This window comes from Lepus europaeus, chromosome 4, assembly GCF_033115175.1.
Source record: "Lepus europaeus isolate LE1 chromosome 4, mLepTim1.pri, whole genome shotgun sequence".
NCBI classification, from domain to species: domain Eukaryota; kingdom Metazoa; phylum Chordata; class Mammalia; order Lagomorpha; family Leporidae; genus Lepus; species Lepus europaeus.
This window is the reverse complement of record NC_084830.1, coordinates 107,859,890-107,884,590: the sequence shown is the minus strand read 5'-3', so window position 1 is coordinate 107,884,590 and position 24,701 is coordinate 107,859,890. Positions and strand designations below refer to the sequence as shown.

Sequence of the window (24,701 nt, the reverse complement as noted above, 5' to 3'; positions counted from 1 at the left end):
CACCGCCGCTGTCCGTAGCTGGCGTTCCAACATGGCGGCTCCCCAAGACGTCCACGTCCGGATCTGTAACCAAGAGATTGTCAAATTCGACCTGGAAGTGAAGGCGCTTATTCAGGTACTGATTCCAGGAACCCTGCCAGGCTTCAGCAGTCGTGACCCAAGCTTTGCTGGTCTCCTGTGAGCTCGGCGGTCTCACTCCCGAACTGATCCCACTTGGTCAGCGCTCCTGGGCCGTGGGTCGTCTCGCATGGCCGGCTCCCTCCTTGTCGACCCCATGTGGTCTGATCAGGGTACCCCAGGCTCGCCCTCTCCTGGGACACCCCCGTATCTGCCGCCCCAGACCCAGCTCCCATAGTGGTTGCGCCCGGCCCCACCCACGGCCCTGGCCGCTGCCCGGCCCCTGACCACCTCACAATACACCTGTCACCTCGCGCGGCCCCGCCTTCTGACACTTCCTTGCCTGTCATTGGTGGCGTCCTGCAGTCTTTAGCCCCTGCTGGCTCGGTTCCCTGTGGCACCCAAGGACGCTTGGCACTGGAGATACTGGGTGAAGAGAACGTGACCGGGCCGATAGTCGCGGTGTTGTGAAGCAATCTAGTGATGCGCCAAGGCCTGGGTCAGAGGGCGGGCAGGGAAAGTCAGCCTAGGCAAAGACCGTTACAGGGTCTCCACTCTAACAGCTGGGGGAAGCGAAGGGCTTTGCTTTATGCTGTTTAAGGATAAAAGGCAGTAGTGCAGTAAAGCAGTTGATGAAGGCAAGAGTTAAGAATGTAGAAATGAGTCCTTGAGTTTAGCAACAAGAAGCCAAGGGTTTTAAACTCTGGCTTTCCGCAAGTTGTTTCAGTTGACAATGAGTGTCACTGAACAGATATAGACAATGTGGGTGAAAATGTAGGGCTCCGCAGGTAACCCAGATGCAGAATAAACCGAAATTAGTGGTTTATCGTGTGGTGCAAGAAAGTGTGATTTAATGAGGAGGCCACAGAACAAGTCAAGAAACATGATGGAAATAAATTTCTTGAACTTCGCTTCTTCAAAGTAGAAACTACAACACTTCTGGGCCAATTCTAGAAAAATAAATGCAGTGTTCATACGAATGAAGTTGCCTTTTCACATAATTCCAATGCTTGGGCCCCCTTTTGGGTTCTTGTGCTTGCTAATGAGAAAGATAGGTTTTAACTGGTGAATTGCGCTGTCTTCCGGCTTCTCTGCTAAGTGCTTTGCACAGATACAGGGTTTTTTTATGGAGGTGATGTGTTGAAGAAACTGAGGTATGGAGGACTTACCGTTTACATAGCCAACAAGTTGCTGTAGCCAGGATTTGAAGACACATCATCTGGCTTGAGAGTCTGTTTTAAAACCTGGCCCCAGTAATTCGAAATGCCAAGAAAGAAACTCCAAATCTACTTTTTTTTAAAAAAAGATTTATTTATTTGAAAGTCAGAGTTACACAGAGGAGAGGCAGAGAGAGAGAGAGAGAGAGAGAGATCTTCCATCCATTGGTTCACTCCTCAATTGGCCGCAACGGCCAGAGCTGTGCCGATCCGAAGCCAGGAGCTTCTTCTGGGTCTCCCATGCAGGTGCAAGGGCCCAAGGACTTGAGCCATCTTCTACTGCTTTCCCAGGCCATAGCAGAGAGCTGGATCAGAAGTGGGGCAGCCGGGTCTCGAACCAGCGCCCATATGGGATGCTGGCCCTTCAGGCCAGGGCGTTAACCCTCTGCGCCACAGCACCAGCCCCTCCAAATCTACTTTTAAAACATTTCTGTAGACACTGTGATTTGGGCTAGTATTGTGGCACAGTGAGGTAAGCCACCTCTTGCAGCATCCTGTGTAAGCCCTGGCTGTTGTAGCTATTTATGGAGTGAACCAGCAGATGTAAGATCTCTGTCTCTCCCTCTCTGTCAGTCTGCCTTTCAAAATGAATAGTTCTTGAAGGGGGGGGGCAACTTTGACTTATAATAGATGGCTTGCAAAATCAGACTAAGTTAGGGGATAGCATTGTAGTGCAGTGGATTAAACCTTCGCTTGTTACGCAAGCATACAATATTGGAGTGCCAGTTTGAGTCCCAGCTGCTCCACTTCCTATCCAGCTCCCTTCTAATGTGCCTGGGAAGGCAGCAGAAGATGGTCTAAGTACTAGTGCCCTGCCACCCATATAGAGAACAGGATGGAGTTCCTGGCTCTTGGGTTTGGCCTGGCCCAGCCTTGGCTGCTGTGACCATTTAGGGGGTGAACCAGAGAGTAGCAGATGTCTCTTCCTCTCTCTCTCTCTCTCACTCTGCCTTTCAAATAAATGTCTTTTCAAAAAGTCATACTAAGTTAACCTTGTCAAAGAGTGCCAGGAATTTAAGCATCAGAATTTTCAGATTGGCAGGAACTAGAGTTATAGTATTGCTTTTGGGTGTCCATGTCTGATTGTTAAAGCAAGCTGCTTTAAGACTTTCGTACTATCTGCGTGATGTTTAAGACTTTCCTACTAACCACAGGACTAATGATTAGGTCAAAGCAGAGTTGTGTTTCTTATCTGTTCAATAATAATGGAAAGAAGGATGAGAAGACTGTAAATGATACTGTTTTTGCTTGTGTCGCAGAGGTAAACAGCAAAGACTGGGATGAATTACAGTCAGGCCCCCCTTCGTTGTGGTCTAAGCCATTGCTCACTGAACAGTTGGTATCATTTCATTTCTTCCATGTCTCCTAGGATATTCGCGATTGTTCAGGACCCTTAAGCGCACTTACCGAACTGAATACTAAAGTGAAAGAGAAGTTTCAGCAGTTACGACACAGAATACAGGTGAGTGTCTGTAGAACTGAGGTGCTGCCAATGGGTAGCAATGAAGGGGACTCAGTTCTGGGACTAAGGTCTTTTTTAAGAGCTGCCCTGTTTCTGTAAACACCAGCTGGAGGGAGTTGTAAACCTGTAGGCAGTGAGGGTGAAGCTATTCACCAAACTTGAAAGCAGAGCACTGTTGCCACAGCAACAAGTAGCCAGCAAGGACACCATTGTCTGAGGTCACTTCAACTCCTTTCTCTTCCCTGCCACTCTCTTCAGCCGTTCACTCACCTTCACTGCAGTCTATCACCTGTGTCTCCTGGGTTTTTCTATGCTCTCCCTTTACCCGATATCTTCCTTTGTGTTTCTGTAGCCACCAGTCACCTCGTGTGCATGTTTGCTACACCTGAGTTAACTGCGGTGTGTGTCATCCCAGAAAACATCAGCAAGGTTAGAGGAGTGGAGGTGTTGCCCCTGCGGTGCCCTCAGTGCCAGTGAGATGGAGTGTGGATCTGTCCACCTCCGGTGAGTCTGGAGGCACCTGCCAGAATGGAAGGACTTGTATTTTTCGTAGACCACAGCCCCAACAGCTGTGTTGCCACCTAACAGAAGAAGACTGTTCCGAAACTGGCAGTAAAGCTGGCCATGACCCCTGAGAGACAGCAAGTCTGTGGCCTGTGTGTTGCCTTGCTAAGGCACTGTCAAAGATGATTTTGAAAACAGACAGTATGTGCCAGAAGAGTTAACTGAAGGATTCCAGCAATGTCACTCTACCTATCTTATCTCTGCCAGCATCTTCGGTCTGATTTAATCATCTTGTTTAAGTTTTGGAGGGTGTTCCTTTCACGTTTTGTGTGTGTGTGTGTGTGTGTAAGTAAATGGCATTTATACAGGGGCCGGTACTGTGGCATAGCAGGTGGAGCCGCCTCCTGCAGTGCCGGCATCCCATATGGGCGCCGATTCGAGACCCAGCTGCTCTACTTCCAGTCCAGCTCTCTGCTATGACCTGGGAAAATAGTAGAAGATGGCCCAAATCCTTGGGCCCCTGCACCCGCATGAGAGACCCGGAGGAGGCTCCTGGCTCCTGGCTTCGGATCGGCACAGCTCCAGCTGTTGCAGCCATCTGGGGATGGCAGACCAGTGAATGAAAGACCTCTCTCTCTCTCTCTGCTTGTTCTCGTTCTCTCTGCCTCTCCTTCTCTGTGTCTTTCAAGTAAAATAAATAAATCTTAAAAAAAAAAATGCCATTATGCAGTGAAAAATCTCAGGCCCCACATTAGTTCTGTGGTCTTGGAACTCCCAACAGGTGACCTCTTTTATTTGTTATTTATGTATCTTTCTACACTTTCTCTGCTCAGATATTAAGAAAGACAAAGATATTTTCTTATTCCCATTTCTCATCTAAAAGCATACTAAAACAGTGCTTTTTAAAAGTTTTTACTTTTTTTAAAAATTTATTTGAAAGATAGAGATCTCATCCACTGATTCACTCCCCAGTGCCCGCAGCAGCCAGGGCTGGGGCCACGCCAGAACCCCAAGAACTGGGAATTCTTTTTGGGATTCCCACGTGGGTGGCAGGGCCCGAAGCACTTGAGCCATCAGTTGCTGCCTCCCAGAGTGCACATTAGCAGGAAGCTGGAATAGGAAATGGAGCTGGGACTTGAACTCCCGTATGGGATGCAAATATCCCAAGTGGTGTCTAAACACAGTGCTAAGTGCACACCTCTAAAACCCAGTGTTTTTCCCCCAAATATTTATTCATTTATTTGAAAGTAATAAAGGAGTGAAGAAAGAGAGAGAGAGAGAAAGAGAAGGAGAGAGAAAGAGATCTTCTATCTGCTGATTTACTCCCTGGATTTCAGCAATAGCCAAGGCTGGGCCAGTCTGGGGCCAGGAGCCTGGAACTTCATCCTGGTCTCCCATGTGGGTGGTACAGGCCTAACCATGTGAGCCATGATCTGCTGCCTTCCCAGGTACATTAGCAGGATGCTGGACTGCAAGCAGCGTAGTTGGGACTCTAGCTGGTACTCCAGTATAGGATGTGGGTGTTCCAGGCAGCAGCTGAACCCACTGTGCCACATACCCTTCCTGGAAACACTGCTGCTTTTTTTTTTTTTTTTTTTTTTTTTAGATTTATTTTATTTCTTTGAAAGGCTGAGTTTACAGAGACAGAGAGGGAGAGAAAAAGAGACAGATCTTCCATCTGCTGGTCTACTTCCCAAATGGCTACAATGTCCAGAGCTGGGCCATCTGAAACCACGAGCCAGGAACTTCTTCTAGGTCGTCTCCTACTCGGGTTACAGGGACCCAAGGACTTGGACCACCTTCTGCTGCTTTCTCAGGGACATTAGCAGGGAGCTGGATTGGAGTGGAGCAGTGGGGACTCAAACCAGTTACTGTGTGGGATGCTGGCACTGCAGGTGGCAGCTTTACCTGCTATGCCACAATATCTGCCCCCAAACTTAATAGTATGTATTGGAATTCTTTCCCCAAATCAGTAACTAAAGACCTTCCTCATTCATTTTTATGGCTATACTCTTTTTAGCCAGTTCTCTGTCAGAGGAGGTACATATATGTTTACTGCTTCCATGGCTTTTCACTTTTTTTTAAAGTCAGAGGTGGACTTTTAAAAAAATTTTGTTTTAATTTTTATTTGAAAGGTAGATTGACACACACACACACACACATACAGGCAGAGACAAATCTTCCATCTGCTGGTTCACTCTCCAAATGCCAGGACTGGTTCATGCTAGAGGTAGGAGGTGGGACTCCATCTGTGTCTCCAGTGTGGGTGGCTGGAACCCATCACCTTGGGCCATCCCCTGCTGCCTCCCAGAGTGCACATTAGCAGGAAGCAGGAGTGGAGAGCAGTGAGTAGAGCTGGGACTTGAACCCAGGCACTCTGATATGGAATGTGGGTGTCCCAAGTGGCTGCCGTGCCACAGCATGTGCCCCCTTAAATCTAATTTATTCTCTAAAAGCCTTCTTTCAACCTGGTGTGACTTCATCCCTCCATGTGTACCTACCACCTTCCATATGAGTATTTCCTTCTTGTTTTTTCACTTGCTTACTCAGTGTTTACTTCCTTCACTAATTCATATAAATTACCTCACCAATATATTTACATATTTGTTATACACCCCTGCCCCCAGTAACATGAGCTCCATGCGCACTGCTATATCCCTGGCATCTTAGGACGTAGTAAGCAGGTGGTCACTGAATGAGTAACCCTGTCCCTGTCTTCATCTGCATTTCCTAAGCATTTAGATATTCCCTTTACATCTGGAAATAATACAGAATTTCTCTGTTTGGTGTTTTTAGGTCTCACCTGAATGCCTTTTTTGTGTATTTGCAGCAACATTATGTGAAACTAGAACTGGCCTTGTGCCCTCGAAAAGAGTGGTGTTCTGCACAGAATCAGATATCTGTGTGCGTGGCTGAGGTTCTCATCTTTTCTCCAGAACTGTCGCTGATTCATTGTGACATAACTTCTGCAGCCTTTCATGAGGAACTCTCACATTTTCCCTCTCTTCCTGCCTGTGTCCTTTACCTCTTCCTGTGTCTCCACACTTCCATTCAGTGTTCGGTGCCTAACGTGTGCCAGGCCCAAGGGGCAGATGTAGATGTAGTGAGCAGTACTAGGCATAGCACCACCTTCACTGAGTTTACAATCTACTAGGGAAAGTAGATTGTTTTTTCTTTCTTTGGTTTCACTTCCTTTTACACTTTTTTTTTAAAAACTAATTTTTTTTTACAGGCAGAGTGGACAGTGAGAGACAGAAACAGAGAGAAAGGTCTTCCTTTTCCATTGGTTCACCCCTCAATGGCTGCTGAGGCCAGCGCTCTGCGGCCAGTGCACCACGCTGATCTGAAGCCAGGAGCCAGGTCTTCCATGCAGGTGCAGGGCCCAAGCACTTGGGCCTTCCTCCACTGTACTCCCGGGCCACAGCAGAGAGCTGGACTGGAAGAGGAGCAACCGGGACTAGAATCCGGGGTGCTGGTGCCGCAGGCAGAGGATTAGCCTATTGAGCCGCGGTGCTGGCCTAAAAATTAATTTATTTGAAAGAGTTAGAGGGAGAGACAGAGAGAGAGTTCTTCCATCTGCTGGTTCACTCCCCAAATGGGGCTGGGCCAGGCTGAAGCCAGGAGCCAGGAGCCAGGAGCTTCTTCCAAGTCTCCCACATGGATGCAGGGGCCCAAGACTTGGGCCATCTTTTACTGCTTTCCCAGGTGCATTAACAGGGAGCTGGGTTAGAAGTGGAACAACCAGGACTCAAACCAGCACCATTTGGGATTCCCGTGTCAAAGGCAGTGTCTTAATCTGCTACACTACTATTCTGGCCCTGGAATATAGATTTCAAATGAATAATTATACAAATAATTAACTGATAACATTTGCAAAAGTTTTCTAATCCATAGTAGATTATTATTTTTCTCTACCTCAGCAATAAATTGAAAGTCATCTCTAAGCTATTAAAATGGTTAAGACATGCCCGTGTTTCAGACCAGCATATGCAAATTCGTATATGAATAATATGAATATTAAGTATCTATGTGAGCTAATATGTTGATGTTTTAGATCAATAGCTTGATTGAAAGTAGAAGAGAAAAATATGACTTGAGACTTGAGGTGTCATGCCATCCGACAGTTGGGTGGTCCTGCAGTACTGCTGGCTGTGTCTGCCACCTGCACTTGCAGGGGATTGTTGTCAGCGTTTGGTGATTGTGGGCTGTGAGCACTTGTCTTCAGCAGACCCTCTCCGTGGGCCTTCGTGCAGCCCGAGTCCAGGGCAAGCCCCTTCAGAGGTTCTCACGTTTGTTTCTACCACATCTCCTGGAGTTATCACAAGGCTGGGAACGCTTTTTCTGTTAATTTGTCTTTAGAGAAGAGAAATTTGGACCCCAGATCAGTGAGGATGGCTCCCCGCTTATAAATTCTCAGGTTTTTTTTTTTAATTCCTCTATGCAGAGTCCACAATGGAAAAAAAAAAAAAAACTGTCCATATTTGCACTCTGCTGCTGAACGTTTTCCTAGACCTTTTCATTGATGGTGTAACCCTTTCTGGGTCCTGAATTGCGGCCTAAGGCTTTGTTTTTCTGCCCCTACATGAACTTTGCAACCTTGACTGCTTAATACTAGGATGGGTGTTGTGGCACAATGGGTTAAACCACTGCTTGCAATGCCTGCATCCCATATCGGAGTGCGAGTTTGAATCCTGGGTGCTTCTGATCTTTTTTTTAGGATTTGTTTTATTTATTTGAAAGGCAGAGTTACAGAGACATGGAGAGACACAGAGAGATCTTCCATCTGCTGATTCACTCCTCAAATGGCCATAAGGAAGCCAGGAGCCAGGAGCTCCTTCTGTGTCTTCCACATGGGTGTAGGAGTTTAAGCACTCAGGCCAACTTCTGCTGCTTTCCCAGGTGCATTAGCAGGGAGCTAATGGAGCAGAAGTGGAGCAGCCAAGATTCAATCCGGCACCCATATGGGATGCCGGCATCGCAAGTTGCAGCTTTACCCCTTATGCCACAATGCCAGTCCCTTTCAGCTTCCTATTAATACACATCATGGGAGGCAGCAGATGATGGTTCAAGTTTTTGGGTCCCTGCCACCCATGTAGGAGACCCAGATGGAATTCCAGGCTCCCAGATTTTTCATGGCCCAGCACTGGCTGTTGCAGGCATTTGGGGAGTGAATGAGCAAATGGAAGATCAGTCTTTCTCTCCCCCTCCTCCTCCCTCCATCCTTCTCTCCTCTCCTCTCCCTCTTTCCCTTCTCCCTCTCGCTCTTCCTCTCCCTCTCCCTTTCATATTGGTAAATCTTTTTTTAAAAAATTTATTAGTGGTTTCTTTGTTTTTTAAAATACTGAAGCATATGTGTGATTTTAAAAATTTTACTTTTTATTTGAAAAGTGAAGAGACAGAGATCTATCTGTGGTCTGTTTCCCAAGTGCCTTTATAATTGAGGCTGGATCAGGCCAAAAGTGGGAGCCAAGAACTTAATCTGGGTCTCCCACGTGGAGAGCAGGGAGCCAGCTACTTAAACCATCATCATAACCTCTCAGGGTACACATTAGCAGAAAGCTGGACTAGGAGGTGGAGCTGGGACTAAAACCCTGGGTCTCCAATGCAGTATTCAGGCATCAGTCTTAACCACTGTGCCAAATTAGTGGTTATTAGTGGTCTCTAATAAATAGGTAGAGAGATTGAGAGTGATCATGGAAGCATATAACAACTTGGTATTTCTGTGATGCCTAAACTCATCTTCTGTCACCTTATTCTGCCTGCTCTGGCTCTTGGTTCCCTTCTCACTTTGGGGTCCTAGAGATTTTCCATACTGTCTTGCAAGCTTAGTTGTCATATAGGGGTCTTTAAAGAGCTCATGGGAAATGCATCTTCTGAAAAAACCATGCATGGATTTCAAAAATTTTTTGCAGAAAAATATTTTTTAATTCCATTTTTTCATCATCATTTTAAAGTCCCCTTGAATGCTACTTGAATTTCTAGGTGTCCTTTTTAAAAGGGTGCTCCAAATGCTGCGTGCGCCCTTGCCAGAAGTAGGAGTGCTCTTCTGTGTTTGTGTTGGCTTTTAAAACCATTATAACCTCGAGCTCTTTTCCCCTCAAAGGAGCTTGAGCAGTCGGCTAAAGAGCAAGACAAAGAGTCGGAGAAGCAGCTTCTACTCCAGGAAGTGGAGAATCACAAAAAGCAGATGCTCAGGTAGGCAGGGCCTAGCCTTCTGCCCGTCACCTCTGCTGGGTCACCATTTCCCTGTGAGGCTTATACATGCGTCTGTCTCATGGACTGGTTTACTGGTGACTTAGCTGTGCCAAGTACACATGGGCTGATGTTCTTCCTAGGTCGGTAATTTTCAAATGGGGCCAGGGGGAGGGATAAGCAGGACCTTAGGCACAGGTGGAGCTGTGCGTAGTTCACAGCAGCACATGTAGTATTATTCTGCATCATACATGTATTTAAGGATGGGGTGGTTTTTATGTAAAGATGGTTGCTGATAGAAAAAGTCCTCTGAAAGTAGATCTACTTAAGATGCACCAAAATATAGGAAGTTTTGAATGGGCTATCATCTGAACAAATGGATCAGAGAGGTGTAAATGTGCCTGCACGATCTTAAGCCCAGTTGTGTTCAGTTGCAGCCGTGTGCTATTTCTTGATTCTGAGTTGGAGGAGGTGCGGCTTTTCAGCTTTTGCATCATAATCATAACAAAGGTTGTTAGAACAATTCTGGAAGGGCTCTGTCAACTTTGCTGGTCCTCTGGGACAGATCGTTTGTTCTCTTTGGAAGGCCCCAATGTCATCATTCCCACAGGTTTTCTCTTTGTCCCCTTGTCTGTGGGTCTAACCCCAGATTTGTGCCTGGCTGTGGCTTGGCTTCGACTTTGAGTGATTCTCCGACATGAGCTCCTCCTCCCCCACCAGACAGCAGCTGTGTGTGACACTCGGCCGCAGGAGGAGACTCGGGCAGGGTGGAGCAAGCGTGAGTAGGGAGGGGTTCGTGAGTGGCAAGCAGTGTGCTAGTGTGTGGCTCAGTGTGATAACTCCATGTGGTGATGGCTGTGGCTTTCCCGAGCCACCGAGATCACTCACGCTGTAAACACTGAATAAGGAAGAGTCAAATAGTTACACCAGACACCATGAGCTTAGCGCGGGCCTGACGCTGGGAGTGGCCCTTCGCCACGGGGAGTTACAAGGCAGAGGAGAGAGAACAGGAGGTTCCTGCTTTGGCCGCTGTGTGGAAGCAGTAGTTGTGCTTTCCGGGTTGTCATGCTGGTCACAATGTACAGTATTTGTTCACGTGGCTTTCTCCCTGCGAGCCCCAGGCAGGCCGGCAACAGCCCTGTCACTCATTCCTCCACATCCCAGGGCCTGCGGAACTCCCTTGCTAATGCTTTGAAGATGTGATTGTTTCTTGTTAAGTGGCAAGTGTGACAAGGCAGAGCAGGTGCTGCTTGCACAACGGAGAGTCCCTTTGAAGACCTTCAGCACGGGGGTGCTATGAGAAAGCTGCCCTGTCAGTTTGTACTCTGTCTCTTAACTTCTGAACATTTCCAGGGCTTTGCACAGTGGATTTGAGCTGTGTAAGAGAGCTGGAGTACAGGACACAAATTAGCTATTGTATAGTCTGTCAACAAATGCTGCATTGCTAACTTCAAGGAGGTGTCCACCAAATTTCAGTTGTCTCTTGGAAGGGAAACAAATCATGTCCATCAGGACCCTGCTGTACAGCATGTGTGTATTGTCTGTGATGGGTGTGTAGTGTGTAAGAAACAGCAAAACTTGGAGAACTGTTGAGAAATACTGGCTCCTTGTGATCTTTTTACTTCCTGAAACATGCATTAATTCAGCAGCGGAGGGACCAAAACAGTTGCTTCTGGTTCTGGAGATAGAAGGATGAGAAAGTTACGGTCATCAAGGAAGGACATCACCAGACCCGAGTTGGAGCTGTAAAGCCATGGCGGTCTCTTTTCTGGCCTGTGTGCCCAGCTGCAGGGTAGCAGCAAGACCTACCAGCTGGGCACACAGGCCCCTGACAATGACTTCGAAGGCTTTACTGCCCTGACTTGTGTCTTGTGATGTCATTCCTTGCCATCCGTGCTTTATGTCCCTGCAGCTGCCGCCTGGGGGAACAGGGACAGCTGTAGAACACTGCAGGGAGCTGCGGGTTCCAGGTGAGAGCTGAGCTAGGACCTGAGCTCGAGCAGTTGCCGGGCAACCAAGAGGCAGGGCTGCATGCTCCTGGGTGGCCTTCCCATTGCTCCTTTGCCACAGGAGCTGCTGTGACTGGAACTAACAGCCTGGGGGAGTTGACAGAAACTCATGCATGACCCTTGTGATTCCAGCAATCAGACCTCGTGGAGGAAAGCGAATCTCACTTGCAAAATTGCCATCGACAATCTAGAGAAAGCAGAACTTCTCCAGGGAGGGGATCTCTTGAGGCAAAGGTATCTTTTTGTGTTTTCTCTGATAACAGAATAGATAACAATGGGCAAACTGTGAAAACCGCTAGAGGGAATACCCTCTTGTTTTAATTTATACACACACACATATATATATATACACACATACATACATATATATTTATATTACTATATAAGTAGTAAGTAATATTTTTAAAGATTTGAAAGAAGTAAATGCTTATTTGTAATAAATTGGTAAGATAAAAGTATGACCTACAAAATAGAAATAAGCTATTGTTACTAATGAATATTCTGGAATATTGCCTCTTCCCATTATATTTTCTTTTATATTTATAAAATCGTACCCTATGTAAAATTTAATATCTTTAAAAATCATATGTTTATTTATTTGAGAACTCCCTATCCACTGGTTCATTCCTGAAATGACTGATGGTAAGGACTGTGCCAGGCCAAAGCCAGAAGCTGGGAGCTCAGTCCAGGTCTCCCATGTGAGTGGCAGGGACCTAAGTACTTGAGCCATCACCTGCTACCTTCCAGGGCATGCATTAGCAGGAAGCTGGGTCAGGAGTGGAGTGGGGATCTGAACCCAGGCACTCTAGTGTGGGATACGGGCATCTTAACCCCTTGACCAAACACTGGCCCTTAATATTTAGTATCTTCTTCATTTAATATTATAGCAGAAAGACTCACTTATTTTTTTTACAAGATTTATTTATTTGAAAGTCAGAGTTACACAGAGAGAGGAGAGGCAGAGAGAGAGAGAGAGAGACAGGTCTTCCATCCGGTGGTTCACTCCTCAGATGGCCGCAACGGCTGGAGCTGTGCCGATCCGAAGCTGGGAGCCAGGAGCTTTTTCCTGGTCTCCCACATGGGTGCAGGAGCCCAAGGACTTGGGCCATTCTCCATGGCTTTCCCGGGCCATGACTTGCTTATTTTTAAAAAACTGTTTAAACCTAATTTGAATAGTCTATAGTAGCCTATTGTATTAACCAATCCCCTGTTACATGTTTACATTTCTAGCTTTTTGTTCTTATGACTAATACCCTGGGGTGTATCTGAGAACATAAGGCTTTCTCCACGTTTTAGATATGTCCTTTGAAGAAACTCCCAGGGCTGAGATGATCGAGTCAAAGGAGTGACCATCTCTAAGGCTCCTGGTACATGCGAGCAAGTTCTTTTCAGAAGGCAGCCCAGTTTATGTTCTTCCAGTCTGCAAGATGGTGGTCTCTGCACTCCCTAGCTGGCACTGACTGATCGTTTAAGGCATAGTTGCTCATCTGATCGGTAAAAAATGGGGTTTCATTTGAACATGAGACTTGCTTGCTGCGAGGCTTTTGTTGACATTTGTCCTCCTTCTCCTTGTGACTTTTAGGAAAACCACCAAGGAGAGCCTGGCCCAGACATCCAGCGCCATCACCGAGAGCCTCATGGGCATCAGCAAGATGATGTCCCAGCAGGTCCAGCAGAGTGAGGAAACCATGCATACCCTAGGTAAAGCTGGGCCCAGGGTAAGAGGCTTCTCCCAGAGACGCTGGCCTCACAGCCCCTGCCCGGCCAGCTGCACCCCAGGCTCCTGCCCTTCTGCCACAGCAGCTTCCTCACCGTGGTGGTGAGGTGCCACTCTATTCTCTTTCCAGTTACACCAGTTTCACTAGGAGCCCCCCACACCCCATGCATGCCCCTGCAGTGGAAGAGTTCCCTGGGGCTCGTGTGTACAACAGAGACCCCCAGCCCTCTCCTGGAGCAAGGGTAGCAGCAGGGCTTGGCTGAGGTTTGGTTTTCAGTGAGGACTATGAGCACGTTATGGCCAGGCAGGTGTAGGAATTGTTGCCCAAGAGATGTTTTGTGTAAGGTCCACTGACTGGTCTGCTAGGAACACTGGAAGCTTCTCTGAGATCCTTCCAGACAGGGGAACAGAAAAACAGCTAACTCCTTGACTCCCATCTGGAACATTTCACACAGAGACTGAAAAGGAGCAGGGCGTCGAGAATCCCAGTCAGCAGTGCCCAGCTCCGTTCTGCCCTCCCCTCCCCGTCCCTCCCCTATGGAGATTGTTGTCAAGCAAACCCCAGACATCATCTCTGGCCCTCAGTGTCTGAAAGAAAATGGCCTCTTTGAGTTGGGGGGGTGGGGTGGGCACAAAATAAAATACCCCAGAAAATGATCCATAATTTGGAACTCATTCTTTTTTTTTTTTTTTCTAAGAATTTATCTTATTTATGTTGAAAGAGTTATAGAGAGGGAGAGTCAGAGAGAAAGAGAAAGAGAGATCTTCCATCCAATGGTTCACTCCCCAGATGGCTACAATGGCCTGGGTTAGACCAGGTTGAAGCCAGGAGCCAGGAGCTTCTTCTGGATCTCCCATGTAGGTGGCAGGGACCCAAACACTTGGACCATCTTCTGCTGCTTTACTCAGGCTATTAACAGGGAACTGGGTGGGAAGTGAAGCAGCTGGGACTCAAACCAGCACCCATATGGATGCTGGCAACACAGGTAGTGGCTTTACCCGCTGTGCCACAACTCTGGTCCTAAGGAACTCTTTATTTTCAATGCATCATTGAAACAAGAAGAAGCTAAAACACAGCAAGCAAGTACCCCAGGGTCACAACTTGTGTTTGAAACTTGGCTTGGGGTCTGGCGCTGTGGCTCACTTCACTAATCCTCCGCCTGCAGCACCGATGTCCCATATGGGCGCCGGATTCTAGTTCTGGTTGCTCCTCTTCCAGTCCAGCTCTCTGCTGTGGCTTGGGAGGGCAGTGGAGGATGGCCCAAGTGCTTGGGCCCCTGCACCCGCATGGGAGACCAGGAGGAAGCACCTGGCTCCTGGCTTCGGATCAGCGTAGCTCCGGCTGTAGCGGCCTTTTGGGGGTAAACCAATGGAAGGAAGACCTTTCTCTCTGTCTCTCTCTCTCTCTCACTGTCTAACTCTACCTGTCAAATAAATTAAAAAAAAAAAAAAAAAAAAAAAAAAGAAGAAGAAAAGAAACTTGGCTCAAAACCAGCGGTCACTTCCTCCAGCATGCTCCATGGCACGGGCCTGTGTCTTAAGAGACCCTGGAGAAAGTGAGAGGCTGGAGACAATTTGGCTTTTGAGTCTCAGGTGTTTACGCTACACAAAGGTGACAGGATACCCTTCATGCTGATGGTTTCTGGGGTGTTGAGAGGGCCCCCTAGTGTGAAGGTTGTTCTTGGGTACATTTGGTAGAGGAGAAAGCCATTGACAGAAAAGTGCAGGTCTTAATCCTTGCCTAGACTTAAAAGCTTGTTAGGACCACAACTTAAAAAAGCCTATTGAGGATGTGGTGTCTGGGATTTGCTGCAGTATTGCAGGAGTTGGGGGCATTGAGTGTGAGTCAGGAGGGAACAGGATTGCCTGACAGTTCTTGGGTGTGGAGGAAGGGTATGTTGCATTTCAGGGCATTGTTCTGTCTTTTGTGGTAGCTCAAAATCCAAAGTATAAAAACAAAGGTCTGTTGATGGTTTTTCCTTATCTAGTTCTGGCTCATGTTGGTTTGGGGAATGGAAGTGGGCAGGGTGGCTGGTGGGTATTGGTTTCAGAGAGCCGAGGCGGGTGATGAGGCAGGCACCTGCCGCTCCCTGTCTCCCTGCTGAGGACTCCTTCCAAGCTGTCTGCAAGCCCCTCCACTGCTACTGGATGGGGCCTGGGGAAGAGCCTTTCCTTGTTAGGTCCTTGTCCTCTGTGCTCATGGCAATGGCCTCCATTCTGGCTCAGAGGAACCGGCTGCAGAGCTGTGTGTCTTACTGGCCCCTAACAGCAGCAGAGCAGGCTCTTTGGCTTAGGTGCTGTGCAGTCTTGAATCAGGCTCCCTCCTTCTTCTGTTTCAGTCAACTCTTCGCGAACCATCCTAGATGCAAATGAAGAATTCAAGTCCATGTCGGGGACCATCCAGCTGGGCCGAAAGCTCATCACCAAGTACAACCGCCGGGAGCTGACAGACAAGCTGCTCATCTTCCTTGCCCTGGCCCTTTTCCTCGCCACAGTCCTCTATATTGTGAAAAAGCGGCTCTTCCCCTTTCTGTGAGGTTGAGGGCTGCCAGCTCTGGCCCCTAAGCTCCTGTTTCAGGATCCGTCCAGGCTTCTGAGCTCCAGCCCAGGCTGCCAAACTGAGCCACCCCAGCCAGCTGCCTGGTTGCTCAGCAGGTCTGATGAAGAGGCAGCACATCGGCTTTCTGTAAGTGGCTTGTCCCGTGGCAGGGGCATCCTATCACTTCGAGGCCATCCTCGGATGCCTGCGGGACACAGGCACTCCCTGCTCACTGTGCTGTCATGACTGTGGGTGGCTGCCTCATGGCGTTTAAGATCCCAACTTTGGGACTTGAGGCTCCTCTCTCCCTTTCCCTGCCAGGGCCTTCAAGGCTGGATCTGGTGGAGAGAAGAGGTGACAAAAAGGATGAGAAAACTCATTCCTGTTCCATAAGTAAACGTTGACTATTTAATAGGGCATCATGCGTTTGGTGTTAGAAGGTCTCCCTCTGGGGATCTGTGTGGCTCTTTTCCTGATAGCCAGGTTTCTAGGTGTGAACTTGGGTTGTTTATTCATTCAGCAGAGAGTGACTAAGCAGCTGCCACATGTGTGGTGCAGAGACAGTGCTGAGCACCACACGTGCACCAGCAGGCCTGGCCCCTCCCTCCAGCAGCAGCAGAAATAAGGTGGTGCGGGCTCTGGGGAAGGCAGGCAGCCAGCCCTGCAGGAGGAGCCTCAGCCTGCGTCTGGACTCTGCCCTCTAGCACGGCAGCCTGGTGGGGCCCGGAGTGTGCAGTGACAAAGGACGGGCTCGTGCCTTTCTCTCTGGAGTCCAGACTAAGTGTAATCACGGAGGGAGAAGCTAAGGCCAGAGGGATCGGGCCTGGGCTAGGCCTGCCCTGGAGATGTTGGTATTCCTTGTGTCGCAGGCCTGGCTGCCTTTGCACTTGAAATCCCAGCCTCCCCCACTATTTATAGCCCCAGGGGACCTGGCAGGGCGATGTGGAGGCAGAAGGGAAAGTGGAAAGAACAAACTCAGAACCCTGGCTCAGACACTTGGTTTTGAGTGTTCGCTCTGCTGCTAAGGGACCACATGACCGTAAACAAGTTATTTTATATAGCCGAGCCTCAGTTTCCCCATCTGTACAGTGATGGTAATATCCATATAGCCCTTCTTAGAGGCAATCTGAGAGTCAAAAGGAGGTGAAGTAACAAGTGCAGCTTCCTTCTGACTGGGCTCGCCTTGGGCTTCCCAAGTGCTGCCACCCCCAGGCTCCAGGCCCTGAGGTTTCTTGCGACATAGTCACGGGCTTCCAGAAGGCAACGGCGGTTCTGTGTTAAACCTTTTTGAGCAGGATCTGGAGTTAAGGCCTCAGTTATGAAGGGACAGATCATCAAGGGACCAAGTTGAGACTGGCTGCATGCCCCAGACAAGCCTTATAAGTAGGTTCTGAATTGGTGTGTGTGTATGGACACACATTTTCTATGTATTATCCTTAAACAATCCAGGCCCAGAAGACACGCGTGCAAATTGTGTGAGCATGTGTCTTATTTATAGTCCAATTAAAGCCAAGAATAAAGCGCAGATGGGAAATTCCCCCCTCAGATTCCAGCTGTAAGTGCAGCAGATGGATGTTATCACATTAGGATTTTCTTGTCTTAACATTTTTCTTTACTGTTTCCCGCTAATTGTCAACATCCTCTTCACAATATGGAAATGTGTGAGCTCTGTTCTCCCTACAGATTCTCCCTTTGACACTTTATTCCTCTTTTACTTGCCTTCTGAAACAGAGTTGGATTTGACCCATTTTGAAATGTTGAAAACCTGTGAAGAGGCCTTCAAAAATTTCATGGAAAATGCATACTGTGGAAAACCTACATGTGGAGTTCAAAATGCCTGCACCAAGGCAAACTTACCTTTTGGTTTCATTATTCTGTGAAGTTTCTGAAGTCCCTTCATTCTGGCAACCCTGGTCAGCCCGTAGGTTTAAGCCCTCTCTGTTGGCTGTGTAAGAAGCTGCCCTCCCACAGTCAACCATCAGAGGGCAGTATCCACATTTGCTCTGCCATCTGGTAGTGGGGTGATTGTCTCTCTCCATTTGAAATGTTCTAATGGACTTTTAGAAACAGATGACAAATTTTTTTTCAAAAGCCATATGAATGTACAATGCTTAGCTATATCTTGTTTTTGAAACCTGTTTCATAAGTGGCTGTAATTTTCACTGTTAATCAGTGAGGCAAGTTCATGAGCTGTGTTGTGGTTAGCTGACAGTCAAGGAATTGAAAGATTCCCCGAGAGATGGTTCATTCAAGATATATTTACTGAGCACTTACTGTATACCAAGCACTTGTGTTAGGGATGCACGGTAAATAAAAGCAGATGGCCCATGTCAGGGAGCTGCAGTCATTCATCATATAAGGTAATAGTGGCCTGGGGAGAAGTAGAGCAGGTTAGTGAACACCTGGCATGTTTGCAGTGGGAAGCAGAGTAGTCAGTGTTGGCCTCACTGGGGTGAGATCTGAGGAAAGGCTGGAGGCTCTGGGGCTGGTGTTGTGGAGCAGCGGGTTAAGCTGCCGCTTATGACTCCAGCACTCTGTGTATGAGCACTGCTTCGAGTCCCAGCTGCTCTGCTTCCAGTCCGGCTCCCTGCTAGTTCACCTGGGAGGCAGCAGATGGTGGCCCAAGTGTTTGGGTCCCTGCTACCCCTCTGGGAGATGTGGATGGAGTTCCAGGCTTCTGACTTGGGCCTGGCCCAGCCCCTGGCTGTTGTGGCCATTTGGGGAGTGAACCAGTAGTTGGAAGATCTCTTGTTGCTGTCTCTTTCTCTCTCCCTGTCACTCTTTCAAATAAATAAATCTTTTATTTAAAAAAAAAAATTAAGCAGTTCTGCACAAAACAAACATAACAAAAAAGACAGGAGGCAGGCGACTGAGCCACGTGCAGGTGAGGGCAGAGGTTCCACAAGGAGGGAGCAGCCACGCAGAGGCCTGAGCAGGTCCATGCAGGTGGCGGAGCTGAGGGACAGCAAGGAAGCCAGCGTGGCAGGGCGTGGCAGGAACAGAGCGTGAGGTCTCCATGCCGCCCGCCGCTCAGCAGTTCTTCTAGGGCGTCCCGGGCTGTGTGAAACCACGCTCTCTTGAGTTTCCTTTTACTTCGCGGTAGCGCCTCCCTCTGTTCATCTTCTCAGTCTTAAATGCTGCTCAGATCCTGTTCCCTCACCTCCCTTCATGTATTCTCTCAAAGCCAAGGTCCTCCATGACTCCATCTTCAGTGGTCCCCGAGTTCTGTCAGCAGTGCCCACTCCTCAGGGGAGCCCTGACCCCAGGATCGTCATCATCACCCCAGGGACTCTCAGGCCCTCCACCTGTGCGCATGGCCAACACCCGCCCTGCAGTGGGCCCTTCTCTAGGCTGCACTTCCATTTCCCCATCTGGGGTCTGCTGGGGCTCAGGGCACACCACCCCAGAATATGCCTGTGGGAGACCAGAATATGCCACCCCAGCATCTTCTCTGGCATATCCTGGGCTGGTTTTTCCGAGAAACCCAGATACTGGAGTAGTTCTGAAAAGCTTTATTTAGAGTCCTTTTGTAGAAAAGGGACATTACATTAGCAGAGGACCTGGGTCAAGAGGAGGGCAGCCCCTGACTCAGGGGAGAAGGACCTCCCCTGTGTGTGAGACCTCCTCAGCTCCCCACCGCCCCCCACAGCTGTCACCACTGCCCCCAGGAGCCCCCAGCCTCTGTTCTTGTCTGTAGCTCAGGCTGCCCTGTGAGCTTCCATCACTAACCCTTCTTGTCTCTGGCTTGTGGGGCTTTCCATGTGCGCCAACACATATCTAAGTGCAGGTTTTCTCTGGTTAACCTGGTTTATGGCCATTTAATCTGTTGCCTAGACAAAGCCCCTCAGAAAGGTGGATGGAAGGCGTGTTTTATTCTCCTGCAGACCCCTCTCCCTTGGAACCTTGTTCCCCCAAACCAGAGATGAGACTGTACTTCAACAGCTACCTGGAAATGACGTTTGCAGGAGCTGGCGACAGGACGCCGTTTTTGTTGGTGAATTTAGGCGACACTCCCCCCTCCCCCCGCCCCACTGAAGGCAGTTTGGCAGAGTGACTCAATATGAAGAGGAAGGAAAAGATAGTAAAACAAGTTCTATTTTCTTCCCAGCCTAATGGTGGTCTTCTCTCAGGCCCCTCCACAGAGTAGGCCCAAGCTGTGTTTCTTCCCCAAGCAAGGGCAGAATAAAAATAGCTGAGGCTAATCTAAGAGATAGCAGACAGGAGTCTCAGCAGTGCTGTCAGGAATGACGGCCTGCAGCCTGGGGTGAGGGGAGGGTGGGTGTTATCACCCCCAATGTCCCTTCAGTCCCCAACAGCAAGCCCAGGCAACACACCAAGAGCCCCGGGGACCGTGGCCATGGGCATGGTGTTGGTCAGTCTGTATCTTTAATGGGCTACTGTGCAGCAATTAAAATGCAGCCTTTGGTGGCAGAGGCCTGGGTTCTGACTATCCTCTTCTCCATCATTTTCTCCTTGTCTGCAGCACAGGGACAGCCAATGGCAGGGGCACTGGGAGGAACAGAGCACAAGAGGCTAGGCAGGTAGAGATGCCCGCATCCCACCTTGGAGTGCCTGGGTTCTGTCCTTGGCTCCAGGTCCTGAGTCCAGCTCCCTGCTGGGGTGGACCCTGAGAGGTAGCCATGATAGCTCAAGTGGTTCCTGCCACCTACACGGGAGACCTGGATTGTCTTCTCAGCCTGACTGCAGCCATTGCAGGCGTTTGCAAAGTGAGCTGGCTGGCGGAAGTTCTCTTTTGTCTTTCTCTCAAATACATTTTTAAAAGAAAAGGACTAAACCTAGACTGAGAGCACGTAAGGCGCCTCTCACACAGAACTCCAATAGCTGCCATGCTCATTCCCAAACAAAAGTTGAGTGGCCTCATTCCCCTTTCTCTTTTGGGCTTAACTTCAGGAAAACAGTGCTTAAGATGAGAAGAGGCTGCTGGGCTTGGCAAGGAAACAGAAACCCAGGCTGGACTTTCTCAAACGGCTGAGAGCTGAGGGTAGGGCAGAGCAGGCCCCGGCCAACGGCCCTCCTTCCCAGTCCACAGGAAAAGCGAATGGGTCACATTAGCTCAGTGTGAAACGTTGTCTTTCCTATTATTTTTAAATCATTATTTTCTCCCTCCTTCCCCGGAAGTCTTTTGAAAGGAAGAGTGACACAGAGAGAGAGAGTCAGAGAGATCTTCCGTCTGCTGGTTCACTCCCTAAATGACCACGAAGGCTGGGGTTGGGCCAGGCCAGAGCCAGGAGCCAGGAACTCCATCTGGGTCTCCCATGGGTGACAGGGTCTCAAGTACTTGGGCCATCATCTGCTGCCTTCCCAAGGGCATCAGCAGGGAGCTGTATCAGAAGTGGAGCAGCCAGAACTTGAACCAGCCCAGCATCTATAGGAGGAGGCCTGTGTTGGCAAGTAGCAGCTTAACCCACTACGCCACAGCGCCCGCCCCTCCCCTGCCATCTTGTTTGATGGCAAAGAGTTCTCCTCAGTGAAATGAATCCAGAGCAGCAAATGACTAGAGGCTGCAAAACGAGCAAGGGACCAATCAAGCTTCTAAAAATATTTATTTATTTATTTATTTATTTTGGACAGGCAGAGTTAGACAGTGAGAGAGAGAGAGACAGGGAGAAAGGTCTTCCTTTTCTGTTAGTTCACCCCTCAAATGGCCACTACGACCGGTGCGCTGCGGCTGGTGTGATGTGCCTATCCGAAGCCAGGAACCAGGTGCTTCCTCCTGGTCTCCCATGCGGGTATAGGGCCCAAGCACTTGGGCCATCCTCCACTGCCTTCTTGGGCCACAGCAGAGAGCTAGACTGAAAGAGGAGCAACTGGGACAGAATCCAGCGCCCCAACCGGGACTAGAACCCGGGGTGCCAGTGCCGCAGGTGGAGGATTAGCCAAGTGAGCTGCGGCGCCAGCCGATTTATTTAATTTTAATTTGAGAGAGAGAGGTGACAGAGAGCTCCCTTCTGCTGGTTCATTCCCCAGATGCTCACAACAACTGGGGCTGAACCAGGACAAAGCCAGGAGCTAGGAACTCCATCCAGGTCTTCCATGTAGGTGACAGGGACCCAACTACTTGGGCCACCTCCTGCTGCCTCCCAGGGAGCACAGTAGCAGGAAGCAGGATTGGAAGTGGAGGAGCCAGGACTCCAGTGTAGGATTCAGGCATCTCAAGTGCTGTGCCAGACACTTGCTGTGGCCTGTCACTTTTAAGCTAGTTGCTGGACTGATAGGAAAGACAAGACTGCTCATGGCAGGAGTTTCCATCTCTACGAAGGGTGTTCCTGGTTTGCATGGGCTGGCTCTTCCGAGCCCATGATGGATTAGAGGACAGGGTAGCAGGGGCTGCTAGGCTGCGGGGCCCTTGGCTGCCTTCCTGAATGCCCTCCTGCCGCACGCCTGTCCCACTACCTTCCTGAGTGTGTCCTGCAGCCAATCTCCACGCTGGGCCTGGAAGACCCAAGAGTAAGCTTGCTGCAGCCTCACAAATGAGCCTGTCAGGAGCCCATCCCAGAGCCAGCAGACACACCCAAGAGTGGCCCAGGGGCCCGGGGAGCCCAGTGCTGTGATTCCTCTAGGCCACCTAGAAGCAGCAGTTGGCAACACTTGGCGTGACGTTGAAGTTCGGAGTGTTAAGTTTGGGATGCGATCCTGATGCGGATGCAGTTACCCAGTGTTCACTGCGCGCCTCTTACCATGTGTGTCCCACTCAACCCAGGAGCTCCAGGAGGTGGGTGGCGGTGTTGCCGCAGAAACAGTCAGGGCCCAGAAAGAAGCCCAGGCAAGTTCACACAGGCAGTCGCCAGGTGGACCTGGGCTTCAAATCCAGGTGGGCTCCAGGGCCTCTGGAATTCTCTCCACGGCAGGAATGAGAGAGGCCAAGGAAGCTGGGGCTGAGGTGAAGGATGGACAGGTGGGCGGGCAGTTAGAAGGACTGGTTCCTGTCCCTACTTAGGACAGTGACAGAGTAGAAGGGAGGGTGGAGTTGGAAGATGGGGTGGTGCCTGTGTGAGGAAGCTGAGCCCTGAGCTCCACATAAGCAAAGGAAGGAATTCACTGGCTCACGTAGTAGAACAATCCAGGCACCTTGCTCTCCAAGGCCTCAAAAGCGTGAGCATAGAATCACCATATGATCCAGCCATTGCACTTTGGATACAGACCTAAAAGAACTGAGAGCGAAAACTAGAACAGATCTTTGTACCCCTCTCTATATAGGATTATTCACAACAGCTAAAAGTGACCACATAGCAACTGAAGGGTGAGCAGAATAACCAAATGAGGTGTAGACATACGATAGAATAATCATCAGCCTTCACAAAGGAGCAGTGGGCTTTTCTGAAAAAAAAAAAAAAAAAAAAAAAAAAAAGAAATTCTTTTTTTTTTTTTTTTTTTTTTTGACAGGCAGAGTGGACAGTGAGAGACAGAGACAGAGAGAAAGGTCTTCCTTTTGCCGTTGGTTCACCCTCCAATGGCCGCCGCGGTAGCGCGCTGCGGCCGGCGCACCGCGCTGATCCGATGGCAGGAGCCAGGTGCTTCTCCTGGTCTCCCATGGGGTGCAGGGCCCAAGCACTTGGGCCATCCTCCACTGCACTCCCTGGCCACAGCAGAGAGCTGGCCTGGAAGAGGGGCAACCGGGACAGGATCAGTGCCCCGACCGGGACTAGAACCCGGTGTGCCGGCGCCGCTAGGCGGAGGATTAGCCTATTGAGCCGCGGCGCCGGCCGAAAGAAATTCTAATACATGCTATACCATAGGTGAACATTGAAAACTTTATGCTAAGTGAAATAATCCAGACACAAAGGGGCAAATATTATTTAATTCCATTCACATAAGTACCTGGAATAGTTAAATGCATAGCGAGAGAAAGTAGGATAGAAATTAGTGGGGCTGCAGAGAGCAGAGAATGAGGAGTCAGTGTTTCTTGGACATTGAGTTTCTCTGTTTGGGCTGGAGATGGTTGGTAGTGCTGATGGCGCAATGTTGAATGTCCTTAATTAATGCCACTTGGTAATGACGAAATGAACACTCTGACAGCTGCCATTGGTTCTGATTTCCAGTTTGCCGCATACTCCCAGAATCTGCTTCTGTCAGAGCTTCCTTGTGGCCCGGCACCAGCCAGGCTATGGCCACCCCAGACCCAGGAGTCTGGCTTCTGCTCCCTACCCTCTGTTCCACCAGCTGTAGGCGTGGTTGTTCTCTGTATCCACCCCCCCACCCCATCCTTGTGGCACCTCAGGACTCACTTTAGGTTTGCCTTTTAAATTCTTCAGTGTTTGGTTAACCTGCTCCCTGTATGAAATTATGAAATTCCACTGGGATGGGTGTTTGGCTTAGAGGTTAGAATGCCAATTAAAACACCTAAATCCTATATTGGAGTGAGTGCCTAGGTTCAGCACCTGGCTCTGGCTCCTGACTCCAGCTTCCTGCAAATGCAGACCCTAGGAGGCAGTGGTGATGGCTCAAGTGGTTGAGTTCCTGCCTCCCACATGAGAGATCTGGATTGAGTTCCAAGCTGTTGCTGACATTTAGGAAGTAAACAGGTAGATGGGAAATTTCTGTCTATCTTCTCTGCCTCTCAAATGAATACACCAAATTCTAATGAGGAAAAACAAATATGTATATTTTACTACTACAGGAATTTTTTAAAAAGATTATTTATTTGAAAGAGTTACACAGAGGGGAAGGAGAGACAGAGAGAGAGAGGTCTTCCATCCACTGGTTCACTCCCCAACTGGCCAGAGCTAGGCCAATTCGAAGCCAGGAGTAGGTGCAGGGGCCCAGGGAGTTGGGCCATCTTCCACTGCTTTCCCAGGCCATAGCAGAGAGCTAGATTGGAAGTGGAGCAGCCAGGATTCAAATTGCTGTCCATATGAGATGCCGGCTTTACCCACTATGCCACAGCACCAACTCCCACGGAAATTTTTAAAGTGGGAGGGATTTC

At 49.1% G+C, this 24,701-nt stretch overlaps 1 protein-coding gene across 3 annotated transcripts in view; it reads left to right on the top strand.

The window, feature by feature from the left end:
• BNIP1 (BCL2 interacting protein 1) overlaps positions 1-24,701 on the top strand; it is a 37,379-nt gene continuing 12,678 nt past the window's right edge. For 2 of the 3 annotated variants that reach the window (XR_009865743.1, XR_009865742.1), the window contains exons 1-6: positions 1-115; positions 2,704-2,796; positions 9,404-9,495; positions 11,634-11,735; positions 13,084-13,202; positions 15,558-15,904. Coding sequence is in view for 1 of the 3 variants with exons in the window: in XM_062188676.1 (XP_062044660.1) it covers positions 32-115; positions 2,704-2,796; positions 9,404-9,495; positions 11,634-11,735; positions 13,084-13,202; positions 15,558-15,754 (687 nt within the window). In the remaining 2 variants the exon portion in view is untranslated. Of the gene's footprint in view, positions 116-2,703; positions 2,797-9,403; positions 9,496-11,633; positions 11,736-13,083; positions 13,203-15,557; positions 23,120-24,701 lie in introns of those variants that run through there. The other variant, XM_062188676.1, reaches the window with a different exon arrangement.